We start from the raw sequence: 17,166 nt of genomic DNA, 5'->3' as shown, positions 1-17,166 counted from the left end.
AGGAATTTTCACCTTCCACCATAAAGGCCATCACTTATTATGACTATAACTCCTAGTCACGTGTTTCCACAGGTCACAGTTCCTAGGGAAGGACAGGAAGTCTGAGTTCCCCAGTCTCATTCATTTCCTTTCGAGGTTCAACCAAGAAAGTTTTAACAGAAACAGGAAAGTCCATCGACCACACTCCAATAGATGTTCTCAGGAAAGGCCACAACCAAAAGAACACATAAATACTGCTATCATTGTCTGGACATTTGTCTGCTTCTGCTTTAAGACAGACAGGCCTCTCTCTCAAGAGGTCACCCAAAGGCTTATGTTGATGGTAATTTGCATTGGAATATATGGTAACACTTTACAATAAGGTTCATTAGTCAACAACATTAGTTAACATGAACTAAGAATGAACAATACTTCTACAGCATTTATTAATCTTAGTTAATGTTAATTTCAGCATTTACTAATGCATTATTAAAATCACAAGTTGTGTTTGTTAACATTAGTTAATGCACTGTGAACTATCATGAATAAACAATGAACAACTGTATTTTCATTAACATTAACAAAAATGAGTAAATAGTGTAATAAATGCATTGTTCATTGTTTGTTCATGTTAGTTAATACATTAACTAATGTTAATAAATGACACCTTATTGTAAAGTGTTACCGAATATATCTTAGATTCACAATAATTATCTAAGTGAAGAGATTGCAGTGGTCTAATTTTATGTCTGTTGGCGGCAGATAATACAGATTTTCCTCAGTTTCAACGCTGAACATTTTACTTTCATATATCAGCGCTTCGTACTTTGCATCTTCATACAGGTAAAATCATATTAACAATGTATTCAAACATCTCATAAATCTGTTTACCTCTAATACTTTCAGGAATGGACATGTGAACTTGTCAAAAATTATGTGTATTATATATTAGTATTTGTAATGTATTGCATAACTAAAATGCTTGACTTACCGTTTGTTTGGACTCTGCATTTTATTGTGCTTTTTTCTCTGCCAGCTGTTTCCGTTTTATTTTGTCAGTTCTTGACAAAGAACACAGCATACAACATTTCACATGATCACCACAATTGCTTTCATTGAGTCTGTAATCAATCAAAATACATGACAACTCTATCCATGGAGCCTTTTTAAAAGATCATGAACATATAATTTGTTTTCTTTATTATATTATGAAAATCTGCTTTCTTTCATGCATCCTGAGTCACCGTTTCCATGTGGGAAAAAGCGTTTTCATGAGTGGAAACAGTCTTTTTGCGAATCTAATTTGACCTTTTGTATACTTTTATACAAACTGTAAATAGCATAAAAGAGACAACTGCTTGCTCGAAGAAGTCTGTAGACAAGTTAGAAATGAACAGCACTTATCATGGCCTAATAAAATGAATAAAAGACTTATGGGGGACTGCTAAAATTACAAGTATGATTGAAGTCTTTGCATGTGTCACTCCAAGATGATTACCATACTGGCCGGCACAACATTAACAAAAAATTACTGAGTGTTCTATTAAGGACTGTTTACATTTTTCTATTATTAATTACATCGATTGACCCAGGTTTTTGCAAGATAAAAACTGTTATGCAGTCTGAGTTTCTCGCTGTCATAACAACATATTTTAGCTTCCAAGAGCAGAACCAAAACATTGGCTGCAAGTTGCCATCAACAGTTACCTCAGCCTCGCCTCTAATCCTCATCTTCACCCATGCCTCTATTACACCTCATATCTACTGCACACCTGGAGATCTTGTCTTTCACAGAGGACAGTTGTGTTGTTGAAGGTTTGGGCAGTGGAGGAGTGGAGGAGGGTGGTTCTGCTCTCCTTACAGCTGTCAACACATCCATTTTGAAAGAGTGAAGGAACTCAAACTGAATGAATAACAGGCTCACGTGAGTGATGAGAAGCGAATGTCTGAATGAACCTCATTGAAACACACCTGTGGAGAACACCACCTTCACCTGTTTGAACTTCTGACCTATTTATGAGGTTAAGGGGCCACATGCTGCAATGCGAGGGACAGAAAACTCCATGCTCAAGCCAGCGAAGACACAGCTAATACACATTATGCGCTTATGAATATACAGGAAATATCTTGAACATTTTGATGTTCATATCCAATGGACATTTACTACACACAGGCCATGGATAAGGATTCTTGATTGGCAGGGAAACAACGTAACACACTCTATAGCTCACATGAAAATGCCAACACGGCAGCAGATGTAGTACGTTATTACAATACACATGCATGCTTGATAATACTTTATTCATACGCAAGCATTTTTTTATAACGTTCATAAAGTTTGTAAATGTAGAACCTACACAGACAGTATGCAATGTAACATGCAGTAGAAGAGTAGAGAAAGGCCACAGGAAAGGAAAGCTAAAGGTCTGAAGGAAGGGAGAGGTGCAAACTCTGCCCATAAGTTATGCTTAGAAAGTGTTTCTGTCTGCAAAGATCACTTTCACATGGTCTGCGAGAAATGTGGGGAGTGCAGGTTCAGATAAAAATATACTTTACAGTAGATCTAAATTAGCATCATTACAGACTTCGTATTTTATATCTTAGCTTAGTGTTATTGTAAATTAAATACACACATACACATACTCACAACATTCAAATCACCTCAACCACAGATGCTGCATTCACTGCTTCCAACATTTTTTCTTACTGTTATGCCCCCAGTTTGGAAAATAACTCATTTCCCGCTCATAATTATGACTTTGGGGTGTTCTTCGTGTGCAATCAAATTGTAAATACAATCTTTCTGACAGGCTGCCTTCAAGTGCATGTGGAAAGCTTGTACACCGAGTTGGGCATTCTTTATCACAAAACACATTCAGGAAGCAAGACAAAACAATTATATTGTGAACAATAAATCCAAACAACTATATCTGAATTTGAAATGATGAAAATTATAAATTCCTATCACTTATTGAGCCTATGGTATCAGAATCAAAATCTAAATGTTTTTGTTAAAGCAAACCTTGAAAGTAATGAACTCTTAACCATTTACTAGAGACGTGGTTTCTGCTCACTTATCTTTCCATCCACAATTTTTTTTTAAATTTAATGTAGTAATTTAAATAGCTTGTTCTGCTGCTTGATACTGCAAACTGGTGATTCTTATCATTTTATTTGAATGTATTGTCTCAATTATAAAACACTGGTTTGTAGTGCAAACTATTTTACCATTTACTGCACTTTGTGATTCTTCTCATTATTTCCTTAAAGCGGCTAATAAAGCCGAAGTCCCGCACATTCACAGAAAACAGCTTACTTCCACGTTGCAAAATAAGGTGGATATAAATATTAATCTGTTGTATTCATTCCCTTACCAAAAAGTAGTATAATTCAAGTCTATTTTATTAAGTACAGTGGGTACGGAAAGTATTCAGACCCCCTTAAATTTTTCACTCTTTGTTATATTGCAGCCATTTGCTAAAATCATTTAAGTTCATTTTTTCCCCCTCATTAATGTACACACAGCACCCCATATTGACAGAAAAACACAGAATTGTTGACATTTTCGCAGATTTATTAAAAAAGAAAAACTGAAATATCACATGGTCCTAAGTATTCAGACCCTTTGGTCAGTATTTAGTAGAAGCACCCTTGTGATCTAATACAGCCATGAGTCTTTTTGGGAAAGATGCAACAAGTTTTTCACACCTGGATTTGGGGATCCTCTGCCATTCCTCCTTGCAGATCCTCTCCAGTTCTGTCAGGTTGGATGGTAAACGTTGGTGGACAGCCATTTTTAGGTCTCTCCAGAGATGCTCAATTGGGTTTAAGTCAGGGCTCTGGCTGGGCCATTCAAGAACAGTCACGGAGTTGTTGTGAAGCCACTCCTTCGTTATTTTAGCTGTGTGCTTAGGGTCATTGTCTTGTTGGAAGGTAAACCTTCGGCCCAGTCTGAGGTCCTGAGCACTCTGGAGAAGGTTTTCGTCCAGGATATCCCTGTACTTGGCCGCATTCATCTTTCCCTCGATTGCAACCAGTCGTCCTGTCCCTGCAGCTGAAAAACACCCCCACAGCATGATGCTGCCACCACCATGCTTCACTGTTGAGACTGTATTGGACAGGTGATGAGCAGTGCCTGGTTTTCTCCACACATACCGCTTAGAATTAAGGCCAAAAAGTTCTATCTTGGTCTCATCAGCATCTTGGAGTCCTTCAGGTGTTTTTTAGCAAACTCCATGCGGGCTTTCATGTGTCCTGCACTGAGGAGAGGCTTCCGTCGGTCCACTCTGCCATAAAGCCCTGACTGGTGGAGGGCTGCAGTGATGGTTGACTTTCTACAACTTTCTCCCATCTCCCGACTGCATCTCTGGAGCTCAGCCACAGTGATCTTTGGGTTCTTCTTTACCTCTCTCACCAAGGCTCTTCTCCCCCGATAGCTCAGTTTGGCCGGACGGCCAGCTCTAGGAAGGGTTCTGGTTGTCCCAAACGTCTTCCATTTAAGGATTATGGAGGCCACTGTGCTCTTAGGAACCTTAAGTGCAGCAGAATTTTTTTTGTAACCTTGGCCAGATCTGTGCCTTGCCACAATTCTGTCTCTGAGCTCTTCAGGCAGTTCCTTTGACTTCATGATTCTCATTTGCTCTGACATGCACTGTGAGCTGTAAGGTCTTATATAGACAGGTGTGTGGCTTTCCTAATCAAGTCCAATCAGTATAATCAAACACAGCTGGACTCGAATCAAGGTGTAGAACCATCTCAAGGATAATCAGAAGAAATGGACAGCAGCTGAGTTAAATATATGAGTGTCACAGCAAAGGGTCTGAATACTTAGGACCATGTGATATTTCAGTTTTTCTTTTTTAATAAATCTGCAAAAATGTCTGTGTTTTTCTGTCAATATGGGGTGCTGTGTGTACATTAATGAGGAAAAAAAATGAACTTAAATGGTTTTAGCAAATGGCTGCAATATAACAAAGAGTGAAAAATTTAAGGGGGTCTGAATACTTTCCGTACCCACTGTATACTTAAGTAAAGTTCAAGTATATTTTAAAGTATACTTTATGTAGTAAGTATACAAATATCAGTGTACCAGTTGTATACTTGCAAGTGTACTATTGGGACTAAATTGGCCCACTTTCTAGTATATAAAAGTATACTTTAAGTATAACCGTAGTAAACTTTGAGTACACAACTAGTTTACATCTATGTTTTTAAGGTATACTGATAGTTTACTAATTAAATACTAGTAGCATTTTTAGTACACTTTGAAGTACAGTACAGTCTCAGTAAACTACTAGTTTAGTAGTTTTATACTGAAAGTATACTCGTAAGTTTTTTTTTTAAGTGAACTTTACGTCATACTTTAAGTATACTACTATGTGTCACAATTCAAGGAGTCAAGGAAGCCAGGAACGAGGAGACAAGGAATTCACAAACAAGAGAATAATCCAACGGGGAAACATAGAGCACGAAGAAGACATTCAAGAACTGACCAAACTAACTGAAAGGACAAGACCTTAAATACACAGGACAATCAGGGAGGAAGACGAGACACAACTGGAATCAAATCAACAATCAACATGAGGGAGAAACTGGGACACAGGGAACACATGGGGAGCAAAAACACAACAAAACAGTCCAGGAGCGTGACACTATGTCCCTATTTAGGTATTAATTTGTATATATTTATGAATATCTGAACATACAAAACATCAAAAGAAAGAAGAGTATCTGCTTGTAAACAAAACCTTTTTATTCTAGCTTCTTGCATTCTTTTTTAAACACTTGAATGTGGGTAAGTTTCATAAATAAAAAATAAAGAAATAAACAACATTTTGAACAAAAAGCTGAAAAAAAGATAATGAATGATATAATCAAAACGTAGATCAATACCCCAAAGCTTGACAATTATTACCTCTTTATCGGTCGGCATTTTATTCCATAACGTTACACAGTTTTGATGCGGTTTATGTCTGATGATCGTGTTAGATTATATGTGGAAGCATCTGTTGTTTCGGTTTCTTCTTCACTTGTGTTTTTTTGGAAATTCTGTACAGAAGATGTATACTAGCGCCCCCTACCATATAACAATGAAAACACGGATTTTAGGATCACAAGTATAGCTCAAATATATTTAGACTTTTTCCAAGTAAAAGTCAAGTACTTAAATGTCATTTTAAGTATATTTCTTAGAAGTACATAAAGCCCAGTTCTGAGAGGTACATAAAAAGTAGACTAAAAGTATACTTTCCTTTTTTAGTTTAAAAGAAGTATACTAATAGCACACTTGAATAAACTTCTTTTCGTAATTGTTGTTTCTGTCATGTTTCAAATTGACACAGCCCTTACAACGGCACAGCTCGACAACTCGTATGTGTCTAAAAGTCAAATTCCCACTTGTATATATGACTTTGCTGGGTCATTCATGCATTTGAAATTTTCTGACTCCACCTGAAGGGGACATTGAAAGCACCATCATACCACTCATCCAGGTAACTGAAAGCGGTGCTACTTTCATGTCCCTCGTATCACACCACAGACTCGCTTTCTCACATTTCATACAAATGCAGCTGGAGCCATCTTTTGCCACATGCTGCGTCTGATATGCCTACTTCCATACTATATAGTATGCAAAAAGAGTACGCCAAAAGAGTAGTATGTCTGAAAACAGCAGGCAAAAAAGTAGCTGGATGTCCTACTACTTCCGCCAAGATTCTGGAGAATTCAATGGATACTACCAGGAGAGGAGCTGTGAATGGCAGTTGAAGTGACACAACTGTGACAGTTACAACATTTCACAAATGCAATATGAATATCATACATCTCATATTCAAACCTCCTTTTTTACGGTTGTGAAGTGAGTTTCAAACCAAATGACTACTAGACAGTATGTGAATAGTTACCAACTGTAGTGACAATTACTTCAGATATCTTCAGTTTTATATATCAGTATATATCTTATATACCAACTTTTTTAGACTACTCAAGGCAGCTTGACTCCAGAAGTGTACCTTGGCTCAAAAATGATTCCGATTAATGTGTCAGTTTTGAAATGAAATAAAGCATTCTGAACAGACGTCATTTGAGGAATGTCTTTTTGCACAGCACTGGCAGTGGAAAAAGTTGGGATGCTCTGTACACATTGGGCACAGGGCTCATCAGAAGCAAACAAACAGAGGCGGCTCTGTGATGATGCATGAGCCTGTCAGAGAGCGCCCAGCACTGAATACAGACCAACAGTGTAGGGTCAGATGGAACCTGAACTTCTCTATCCATCACAAGCTGGTTACCGCATATACCTAGTCAATCTCGTGTATGTGCATTCACTCAGACATGCAAACACTCGATAAACTGACCTTCACTCTCTGGAAATTGAAGGAATCTCTAAATATCCAGACAAGAATGTGCACACACAAACACATACACGTACGCAAACACAAAGGGTTGCTTGAGTTCCTGTTGAGTCTACTTCTTCTAGTCCTAACATAGCTACTGTAACCTTTGCAAAATTCTCAACTGCAAAAATAATTCTTTTTTTTTCTCCCCAGTGTGATTTATGAACGTTGAGCATTCTTAAGCGAATCGTCAAATCCTGCAAACAGTTCCATGAATAATCCTAAGGTATCCTTGGTATCTGCTAAGTGTTTCACACCATGCCTGGTATTTCATGCCAGTATTTTGAACCCTTTCAGTTTTTTTGACTCACCAACCGTCTGTTTGATTATGTTGGCCTGAAAGTGGCATATTTCAGCTGCCCTCTGAACAATATCATAAAAGAGGTGTTGTTGATACAAGGTGAGTTTGTGTTGAAAAACGGATGTATAGAGGGGAAAGATACATATTTGGGGAGTTAATATTGGCACATGTGGCTTAATTTTTTCCATCTCTGGTGTGTTTAGGGGATTAATTCCAGGAACATTTAAAGATGTTGTTGCATTAAACAGCAAAGCTAAACAGCTCCAGGGGCACAAATCGGTTCCCAGCAGTTTCCCTCTCACACACTTACCAGCTGCAACTCTTAGTCATTTACTGAGTGGAAATTTCATGTTTGATCTAAGCATCAGAATGTTCAACAACAATCTCACGAAAGGGTCTCAAGGTCACATTTTATATTTATTTAAAAGAAAAAGTCTACTATTAGAACACTTTGCTTTGAATTTGATGAATTCATTTACCCCCCTCCAAATTCTCTTGATTATTGAACAATATATACATTTTATTGTATTTATATATCATGGTAACATTTGATGTATAGACTTTGTTTAAGAATTAATTGATTTGTATTAATAAAAATTGCAAAACAATTATTTACAGTATTTTTACAGTCATTTGCATGACTTTATAATAAGAATCCTCAAAAATAATGCATTAGAAAAATGAGAATTGAGTAAAAAAAATTTATAAATTGAATAAAATGTAATTTGCAACAGCACAATGCAAAAAAAATTAATAAAATAAATCTAAGGTTATTGTCTGTAGATTGTCTGCTTCATGCAAAATATGAGTACAGTATGTTTTCCTTTTGGTTTTGGGTGAGATGTGATCTGGACATTTGCTGAGATCTTAGTTCTTTTTCCGCTTTAAAAAGACAGGTTTCAATTTAAGGAATTAGGTCAGTTTTCCTCGAGTATAAATGCTTGTCTTTAGATAGATTTTTTCTTTTCAGTGATTTTGATTCATACTGTTTTGAGATTGTTTTGGTTTCAGCAGACGTAGTTTCCATTGCTTTGCAGACTCTGTGTGGCAAGTCTAAGTGTTGCCATGGTATTCGTTTATTAGTTGGTTCAATCCCTATTGCTTTTTTACTTCTATTTTTAGGCAAGACTTTTATTATTCTGTCCCCAGGCAGACAGACGAATATATACACACTGATTTCCCACTGTGCAGTTTTGACATGCTTCTCTTGCTAATGTGCAGAGCTGCTGATCCCTCACTTGACTGTTTTCATAGCAATGCACTGTAGATGTTCCAGACATCAACAAACATATGTATATGTTTTTATCTTTATTTTCCCTTCTTTTAGCATTCAGGATGGCCATCTGTTTTGTCTGACAAATACTCAAACTCATACTTAAAATTAGAAGTACGTAGGAACAAGGGTCAATTAAGGTAATTTAAGATATTGAGTAATATGGGACACCCAAGATTTGATTTGTACATTTGTAGTTCCTAATTGCTTGTCATGTCATTGTGGTCTCATTTGTTGGTCTGAAGTATTGTGCTGACAATTTAAAAACAGTAAATTGCATGATTTACTATTATTTTCACTCTATAAAATGATAATTTTATGGTAGTATGTGAGTATAACTTATTCTCTTGGTAAAGCGCTTTGGTAACACTCTAGTATAGGGACCAATTCTCACTATTAAGTTGCTTAGCATGCCTATTATTAACATATTGGCTGTTTATTAGTACTTAAAGCACACAATGTGCATGACCATATTCTACATCCCTAATCCTACCCAATACCTAAACTTATAACAACTACCATATTAATAAGCAACAAATGAATAGTTTATTGTGGCAAAAGTTGTAGTTAATGGCTTAGTTAATGATGTAGTTAATGCAAGAATTGGACCTTAAAATAATTATTATGACTTGCATTGGACCCAAAAATAAGGCACAGAGAACAATTATTAACCACAAAACAGATGACACTGTGGTGGAAATGTTCATGACGTTCAGAAATAAAAAATGTTTAAAAATACTTTTGTGATGCATGTACAGATTAAAGACGAGTTAAATAAACTAATCACAGAGCAAAAGTTTGACTCACCCTCATGTTATTCCAAACTTTTTTGAACACAAAAGAAGATATTCTGAAGAAGCTTTAAATTCTTCATGTCCATACAGTAAAAGCCAATGAGATCCAAAACTGACTTTAACTGAATGGACAAAAACAAAACACTTTTTGAGAATATCAATAACGAAGGTGTGTAAATGATGCCAAGAATTTGTTTTTGTATGATCTCTTTAAGAGAAGAACTTGTGACCTGGATTTTAATGCACACATGTTATTATAGGAAATTTCGAAACCTCTTACAAATCATTTTCTAATCATTGATGTTTCATAAATTGCGCATGAAGGCCAAGCTTTTGCATCATGGTGCCACAAATACATCCTTACAGTGTGTGTCCTAACTAAGATTCACCTGTTTGGTGTCTCCTTGAACTTGTTCAAATTCCTGCCATATGACTCTATTATCAGTCATTACAGTCATTTGCTGCATATGCTGTGACTCATCTCCATCAGACTTCAGCTCTAACCCTGTAGATGTCACATCAGTGCTTCATCGGGGAATGTCATTCCAGCTGCTCTTCTGACACGTTTGTCAAAGGAATGAATGAAAAGCTCCACACAGTGACATTTTCACACCACCTACTCTTTCATACATATGATTTTCCTCTCTTTCTTTCCTTCTCTCACTCAGATTTTGTGAGTGGATGCAGTACGTCACTGAACGGACCGGCAGCTATGTGCCATGTGTGTGTGATGTCTCGCCGCCGCTGCGAGAGAGCGAGTGCTGTCTGACGAACTGTCTGTGCTGTCTGCAGGGGAAGTGAGAGGGATTGCTCAGTGTGTGTGTGTGTCACTGGACTCTCCTCTGACCAAAATGTGCTAGACTACCTTTCCTGTATTTCACAACAACCCATACTAATTCCTGAAATCAGACACAAACACCTTTCAATATTTCTAGCAGTTTCTCCAGCTCTAGTTTTCATCTGCTGTCTATCTAATGTGATAGTTAGAGAGGGTAAAAGAAGATAGTAATACAAGTATATATCTAAAGATGTTTGTTCTTACCATTAATTCGTTATAAAAGAGACAAGGAAAAATAAGGAGAAAGGAAAATAAATTTTCTATCTTTTTCTTTCTATGTCTAAAGTGACCTGTCAAATCTCTGTGTGTGTGTGTGTGTGTGTGTGTGTGATGTCAGAGGGGGCTGGCTGTGCACAGCTGTCTATAAAAGTGGCAGTTTCTAAGGGAATCTAGTGAGAGCAGAGCTTTACAGTTTTATGCATTTACCAATTCCCAAACAGGCTTCAAGAGAAAGGGGCGAGTGTGGATTGCCAACCAGTCAAATTCTTTTTGAACTGACAGACGCAGAGGGGCTGTAAATCAGAAGGCACTTTTTGAACATCTGAAACACTACTTTGTAACTCATCCAAACAGAGCACAAACTGAAACATTTTGAATGAAACTAACTATGTCCCCGCTGAGGAGCATACTAAGGCAAGGACATTTCATCACACTGGTGCTGCTGTTATGGACCGCTGCGGAGGTGAGTTTTTGCTCTGTTTGATGGTTTGAACTTGAATGCATTCAGGTAGACTTTAATATAACTGAAAACAAATGTAGCAAACTACCATTACCATTGGTAATATGCACAGGTATAATAAAGTAGTAAAACAAACGCACACCTTTTGAGGTGCAAGTTAAAGGAGTAGACTAAATTAAAAAAATATATAACAATTTTTTTTTTTTATTACCCTAATAAACAAAGAGTGTTTAAGGGAGTTATATTTCTTCTACACAAAAATTTCCTCCAGTTTTTATATTAAGCATCTATTACAGCATTTTAGTTCAGGGAGTGATGGGGCATTGAATCCACTTTTTCGCCTTAATAGCCAGTACTATTCTTGTATGTGGTCTAATATAGAGACAGAATGAATTTATAATGACTTTATAGTGGTTAAGGAGGTTATACTGCATTAAATCATCTGCTTTATTGCAAAACGATGGCATTTTAAACTCATTTTAAACTTTTTTTTTTTTTTACATTTTTAAGTGAAAGCAACTTATTATCTCTTGATTTATGGGATGGGAGAAAGAAAAATGTCTCATAGGCTAGTGTATTTCAAAATCAGTCCTTACTTGTTTCCTTCTGTGCTTTCTCAGGCGCAGAGAGGCTGTCCACTGAAATGCTCTTGTCCTTCCTCGCCCCCCTCGTGTCCTCCTGGTATCAGTTCGGTTCTGGACTCTTGTGGGTGCTGTCGGGTCTGTGCCAGGCAGTTTAACCAAGACTGCAGCCCTGCCGAGCCCTGCGACCACATCAAAGGACTGCGCTGCCACCTAAAGGCTGATGGAGACCCCAACAGAGGCTTGTGTAGAGGTAAGAGGAATAAAGGACATTGTGACCCTGGACCACAAAACCAGGCATAAGTAGCACGGGTATATTTGTAGCAATAGCCAAAAATATACATTGTATGGATCAAAATTGTCAATTTTTCTTTTATGCTATAAATCATTAAGTAAATATCATGTTCCATGAAGATATTTTGTACATTTCCTACTGTAAATAGGCCTATATCAACACTTAATTTTTGATTTGTAATATGCATTGCTAAGAACTTCATTTGGACAACTTTAAAGGTGATTTTCTCAATATTTTTGCACCCTCAGATTCCAGATTTTCAAACAGCCTAGTTGTATCTCGGCCAGTTGTATTGCCCTATCCTAACAAACCATACATCAGTGGAAAGCTTATTTATTCAGATGATCTCAATTTCAAAAAATTGACCCTTGTGACTGGTTTTGTGGTCCAGGGTTATATATTTAGACAGTGCTGTTATTGTTAAAACTAAACTATTAAAAATCGTTTTAGCTCACTGAAATAAGATATAAATATTAGATAAATACATTTTAAAAAAAGGTCTAAAGTGATTTACTGGACTTAGCCTAATCTTGTCTAATATTTATTATACATGGCACTCATGCTAAACAAGCAATATTACTGTTAATTCTGTCTAGCTGAGGCTCAGGGTCGCCCTTGTGAGCTGGATGGACGGGTCTATCAGCACGGCGAGGACTTTCAGCCAACTTGTGAGCATCAGTGCACGTGTGTTGATGGAGTAGTCGGCTGCGTCCCACTGTGCCCACAACACATCTCTCTACCCGACTGGCGCTGTTCCCGCGGCCGCCTCACCAAACTGCCCGGCCGCTGCTGCCAGGAGTGGGTGTGCGATGATGACAACCGCATTGCCGAAGTGGGGCCGTTGCCTGACGCACATCCACAAAAGCACACAGACATAACAGGCAACGAGTTACTTGTAGCTCCATCTATTTCTTGGGACAGCAGTGCAACAGCCCCTTATCAAGGTAGATGAATAACACTGGCATTAAAATGTAATGTAGCCTACAGAAAAAAAAACTGATAAAGAAACAAATGACATAAAGAATACATTTCTATTAAAAAGTATGATGTACAGCAGTGTTTTCTAACTTTTGCGCACAGAAAAAAATGAATCATGGTTATATACACCGGCTATTTTTAGGAATTACAAGCTTATTCACCATATTCTTTTTTTTTTCTTAGAGTGGATTTCATCCTCTGAGTCCCACCCCATCCTTCCACCCACCTGCTTACTGCAGGTCACTGATTGGTCCCCGTGCTCAGCCACCTGTGGAATGGGCGTGTCCAGCCGTGTAACCAATAGTAATCCTGAGTGTCGGCTCGTCAGTGAAACAAGGCTCTGTCAGATACGAGAGTGTGGCATAAACTCTGCACCATCACTGAAGGTAAGTGATGTCTGTAGTCAGATATAATTTTTTTTTTTTAGCATTTTTAAAAATGTAACATTATAAAATAAAATACATTTTCTAAATATTTTTAACTTTGTAATAGGCTATAATATTTAAGCATTCTAAAATATAATATTTAAACAATATAAAATTACAAAATTGATATATATATATATATATATATATATATATTACATTTAATTTATTATTATAACTAAAACTATTACAATTTGTTTTAGCTAAATAATATGTAAATTAGATGAAAAACTGAATTAAATGTTTACGCTGAAGTACTAAAATTATTAAAACTGAAATAAAATGACAACTACATGTAACACATTTATTAAAACTTAAAATAAAAAAATATATATAAAATTAAAAGCTAATTCAAATGATTAATGAATACTAAATACTTGTATAATTTAAACTTTATCTGTGAATACCATAAAGAATATAAATATCAAATTTAAACAGTATAATTTTTAAACAATATAAAACTAATAAATGTCATCTGCTTAGATTTTTATAATTTTAATAATATTAATACTTTTGATATTTTCATTTTGATGTTTGATCAACGGCTTCTGTTCTGTTACTGAAGTAGATTTCCCTCTCTCTTTCTCCTCCACTCCATTCCTTCACTCAGAAAGGAAAGAAGTGTCAGAGAACCACACGATCACCAAAACCTGTGCAGATCGTATTTGCAGGATGCTTCACTGCTCGCCGCTACCAGCCTCGTTCATGTGGATCCTGCTCAGACGGTCGCTTCTGTGTTCCCTCTGTGACACGTACAATCCCTCTACACTTTCACTGTCCCGAGCCAGAACGAGACGATTTTACCCGCAACGTCATGTGGATACAGCGCTGCAGCTGCAGTCAAAGAAACAGCAGACAGGGCCTGTCATCACAAGCAGAGTTCTTCAGTCTGCCAAATGATATACACACATACGCACACTGACTTCAGCTCAAGAGCACATTCAAAAGCATTTTATCACTTTTCTATCTACTGTACCAAATTTTCTGTGGAAATGTTTTAGCCCAGCATTCATTATTACAACAGCAGTCTCAATATAGCAATAATATGTGTAAAGCTTAGAAACGGGTTTGTCATAGCTGTTTTATCAGGTATGCTGTAGTGACACAGGAGATAAATTATGACTGTAAAGCAGTTGTTTGAGGTAATCCATACCATAATATAGCACACACACACACACACAGTCTGGCATATGTGGTTTACGGGGACTCTCCATAGGCGTAATGGTTTTTATACTGTACTTACTGTATGTGCTATTGTCCTACACCAACCCTACACCTAAACCTACCCCTTACAGGAAACTGTCTGTATTTTTAGATTTTCAAAAAAACACCATTTAGTATGTTTTTTAAGCCTTTTGGTTTACGAGGACATAGGCAGTGTCCTCATAAACCACCTTCACGTTGTAGTAACCATGTTATTATACAGATTTGTGTCCTCATAAACCATATATACCAGTTCACACACACACACACACACACACACACACATTAATAATTCAATATTCATGCCCTTTTGTTGTATTCATAAAAACAGATTTACTGTATATAGTGTAAATTAATCCCACTGTACATATATGATGCTTTGTTTATTTGTATTTTATAATATTTAACAGACTTCAATTCTTGTGAAGTGTCATATTCAAACCTCAGTTTTTTGAGGTGAATGGCAAATAACAAATATGGAGCAAATACATTATGTATAATTGTAATAGTTTCATTCTGTAAATAAAATGTATTACAATTTACGTTTTGGCTTTGTGTTGTTTGTGTATGATATTGACAAAAAAAGTGAATAGAATAGAATAATGTCATTAATCATAAAAAAGATGTGTCTTCTAAAAACACTCACTTACACTTCCATTAGAACACATAACATGGCCAGGTCAGTTTTTCTAAATGACTTTTGTGTTGCCACTGTTATATTTCTCTGCTTTATCTCTGTCTCTCACTTTCTCACAGACATCTGAGACTTTCAGCACTGACATGACAGAGGAACAGGAAATGTCTGAATGTGTTGAGGATGGCAGGTGTAAATATGTGATGATGGCCGTACAATCCCACAGACACTCTCACAGAACATTTGAGCCACACACACTGTGAACATTTGTCACTCATTGATTAGTCAGCACATGTTTTTTTGCTGTATGTCGGGTAACAATCACCGCTTATGACCGAGTCTATTAAATACACACAGTCACAGTCTTCCATTGTTATGTCCTGTGTAGTTTTATCCAGTCTTAAGTGCTTCTTTTAAAACGTTTCTGTATTTAAGGCTCTGTACGTTACTTCATTATTTGAATACGCATAAAAACGTTAATTAAAACAGGAAAGATATGAATTCATGTTCTTGTTCATCTATTGAATAGCTTCAGTTTAAATGTGAATATTAGCGCCCTCTATTGGCTAAAATGACAAAAAATAACTTTAGAGTGGAAACTGTTATTTATTATCATATTCTGTCACTGCATTATACATAAAACCGGGATGTGTTAATCTCCATTTAGCTCCATTTTATTGTAGGGCCTATTAGATAAACGATAAAAATTCAATCGTAGTGCAATATTATGTTATTATAACATTATTCTTCAACAATTGAATTTAGGAACAATTATGGATGGTATTTATCGATGGGCATATAACTGAGCAAGACTACCATAAAGGGGGAGTTTTGGACTGACTAACAACTAACAATACCAATGACAGATGTAGATTATTTCTAGCTACTGACCACTTCATAACAATTTACCTTTCTTGTCTAATTTCGGCATTAAAACATAAAATCCCTTTTGAGATGTCGAAAACACCTCATTTTTGTGTGTAGCGTTCATGAGAGAGAGAGAGAGAGAGAGAGTTTATCCATTAATAATAAAAAAGAGATTCATAGTAAGAAGCATCAAAGCAATTTCCACAATGAAAACTGATCTAATACCCCAGTGTCCTCTGATTTTCAAGGATTCAGTTTTTTCCCTTTCTTTCTGTCAGCCTGTTTTATCTCTTTCCCTCCCTGGCTTAGATATTTTCTCACCCATACTGATGTGCCCTGTTCATCTCTCATGGTCTTCTCTCCATCTACTTCCTTTCTCTATCTCATGCAAAGGGTAGAGTTTCTATGAAACAATGGGGCCACCAGGGAGACTGGTACCAGGGGGTTGGGGGAAAGGAGGGGTGGATACATTTACCTTTGTAAGAGTGGCAGGGGACTCCACAGTGTCTCATCAAAGACCAGTCTGCTCAGGTGATCCCCAAGGCAGAGCGTGTGTGTGTGTCTAAGAGCTGCTTGCTTTGAAGTCTTTGTATGCAGAGTCTGGATTTGAATAGAATCACACTATTCCCCCTTTTTTTAAAACAAATGACATTGCCTTACATCAGAATAGAACTGGTAGATCCTTCTATGACCCATCTTTGACCCCTTAAATATTCACTTAATTGTGTTCTCATATGATACTAACATGATACTAGTTTTGCAAATTTTGTTGGGAAATATGTAGCAAAATGCACAATGAGAAAATTCAAAAGTAGACAGAATAATTCCATTGTATAATCTCATTCTAAAGTAGAGATAAAAAATTTACAAACTTAGAATATATATATATTTTTAATGTATTTATTTATTTATGCCTCTAGTTCTA

General features: G+C 36.6%; 1 protein-coding gene across 1 annotated transcript; it reads left to right on the top strand.

Moving 5' to 3' along the window:
• The first annotated feature begins 11,035 nt into the window (after positions 1–11,035).
• On the top strand, positions 11,036–15,264 carry ccn1l1 (cellular communication network factor 1, like 1). The gene is made up of 5 exons (XM_058776773.1): positions 11,036–11,261; positions 11,879–12,092; positions 12,731–13,078; positions 13,296–13,498; positions 14,148–15,264. Exons 1-5 carry the CDS (start codon positions 11,175–11,177, stop codon positions 14,457–14,459), a joined length of 1,164 nt encoding a protein of 387 aa, XP_058632756.1. The 5' UTR covers positions 11,036–11,174; the 3' UTR covers positions 14,460–15,264.
• The last annotated feature ends 1,902 nt before the right edge of the window (positions 15,265–17,166 follow it).

Source organism: Onychostoma macrolepis, chromosome 05, assembly GCF_012432095.1.
Source record: "Onychostoma macrolepis isolate SWU-2019 chromosome 05, ASM1243209v1, whole genome shotgun sequence".
In the NCBI taxonomy this organism is placed as follows: domain Eukaryota; kingdom Metazoa; phylum Chordata; class Actinopteri; order Cypriniformes; family Cyprinidae; genus Onychostoma; species Onychostoma macrolepis.
Note: the sequence above shows the minus strand (reverse complement) of the source record. Positions and strands in the feature narration are given on the sequence as shown.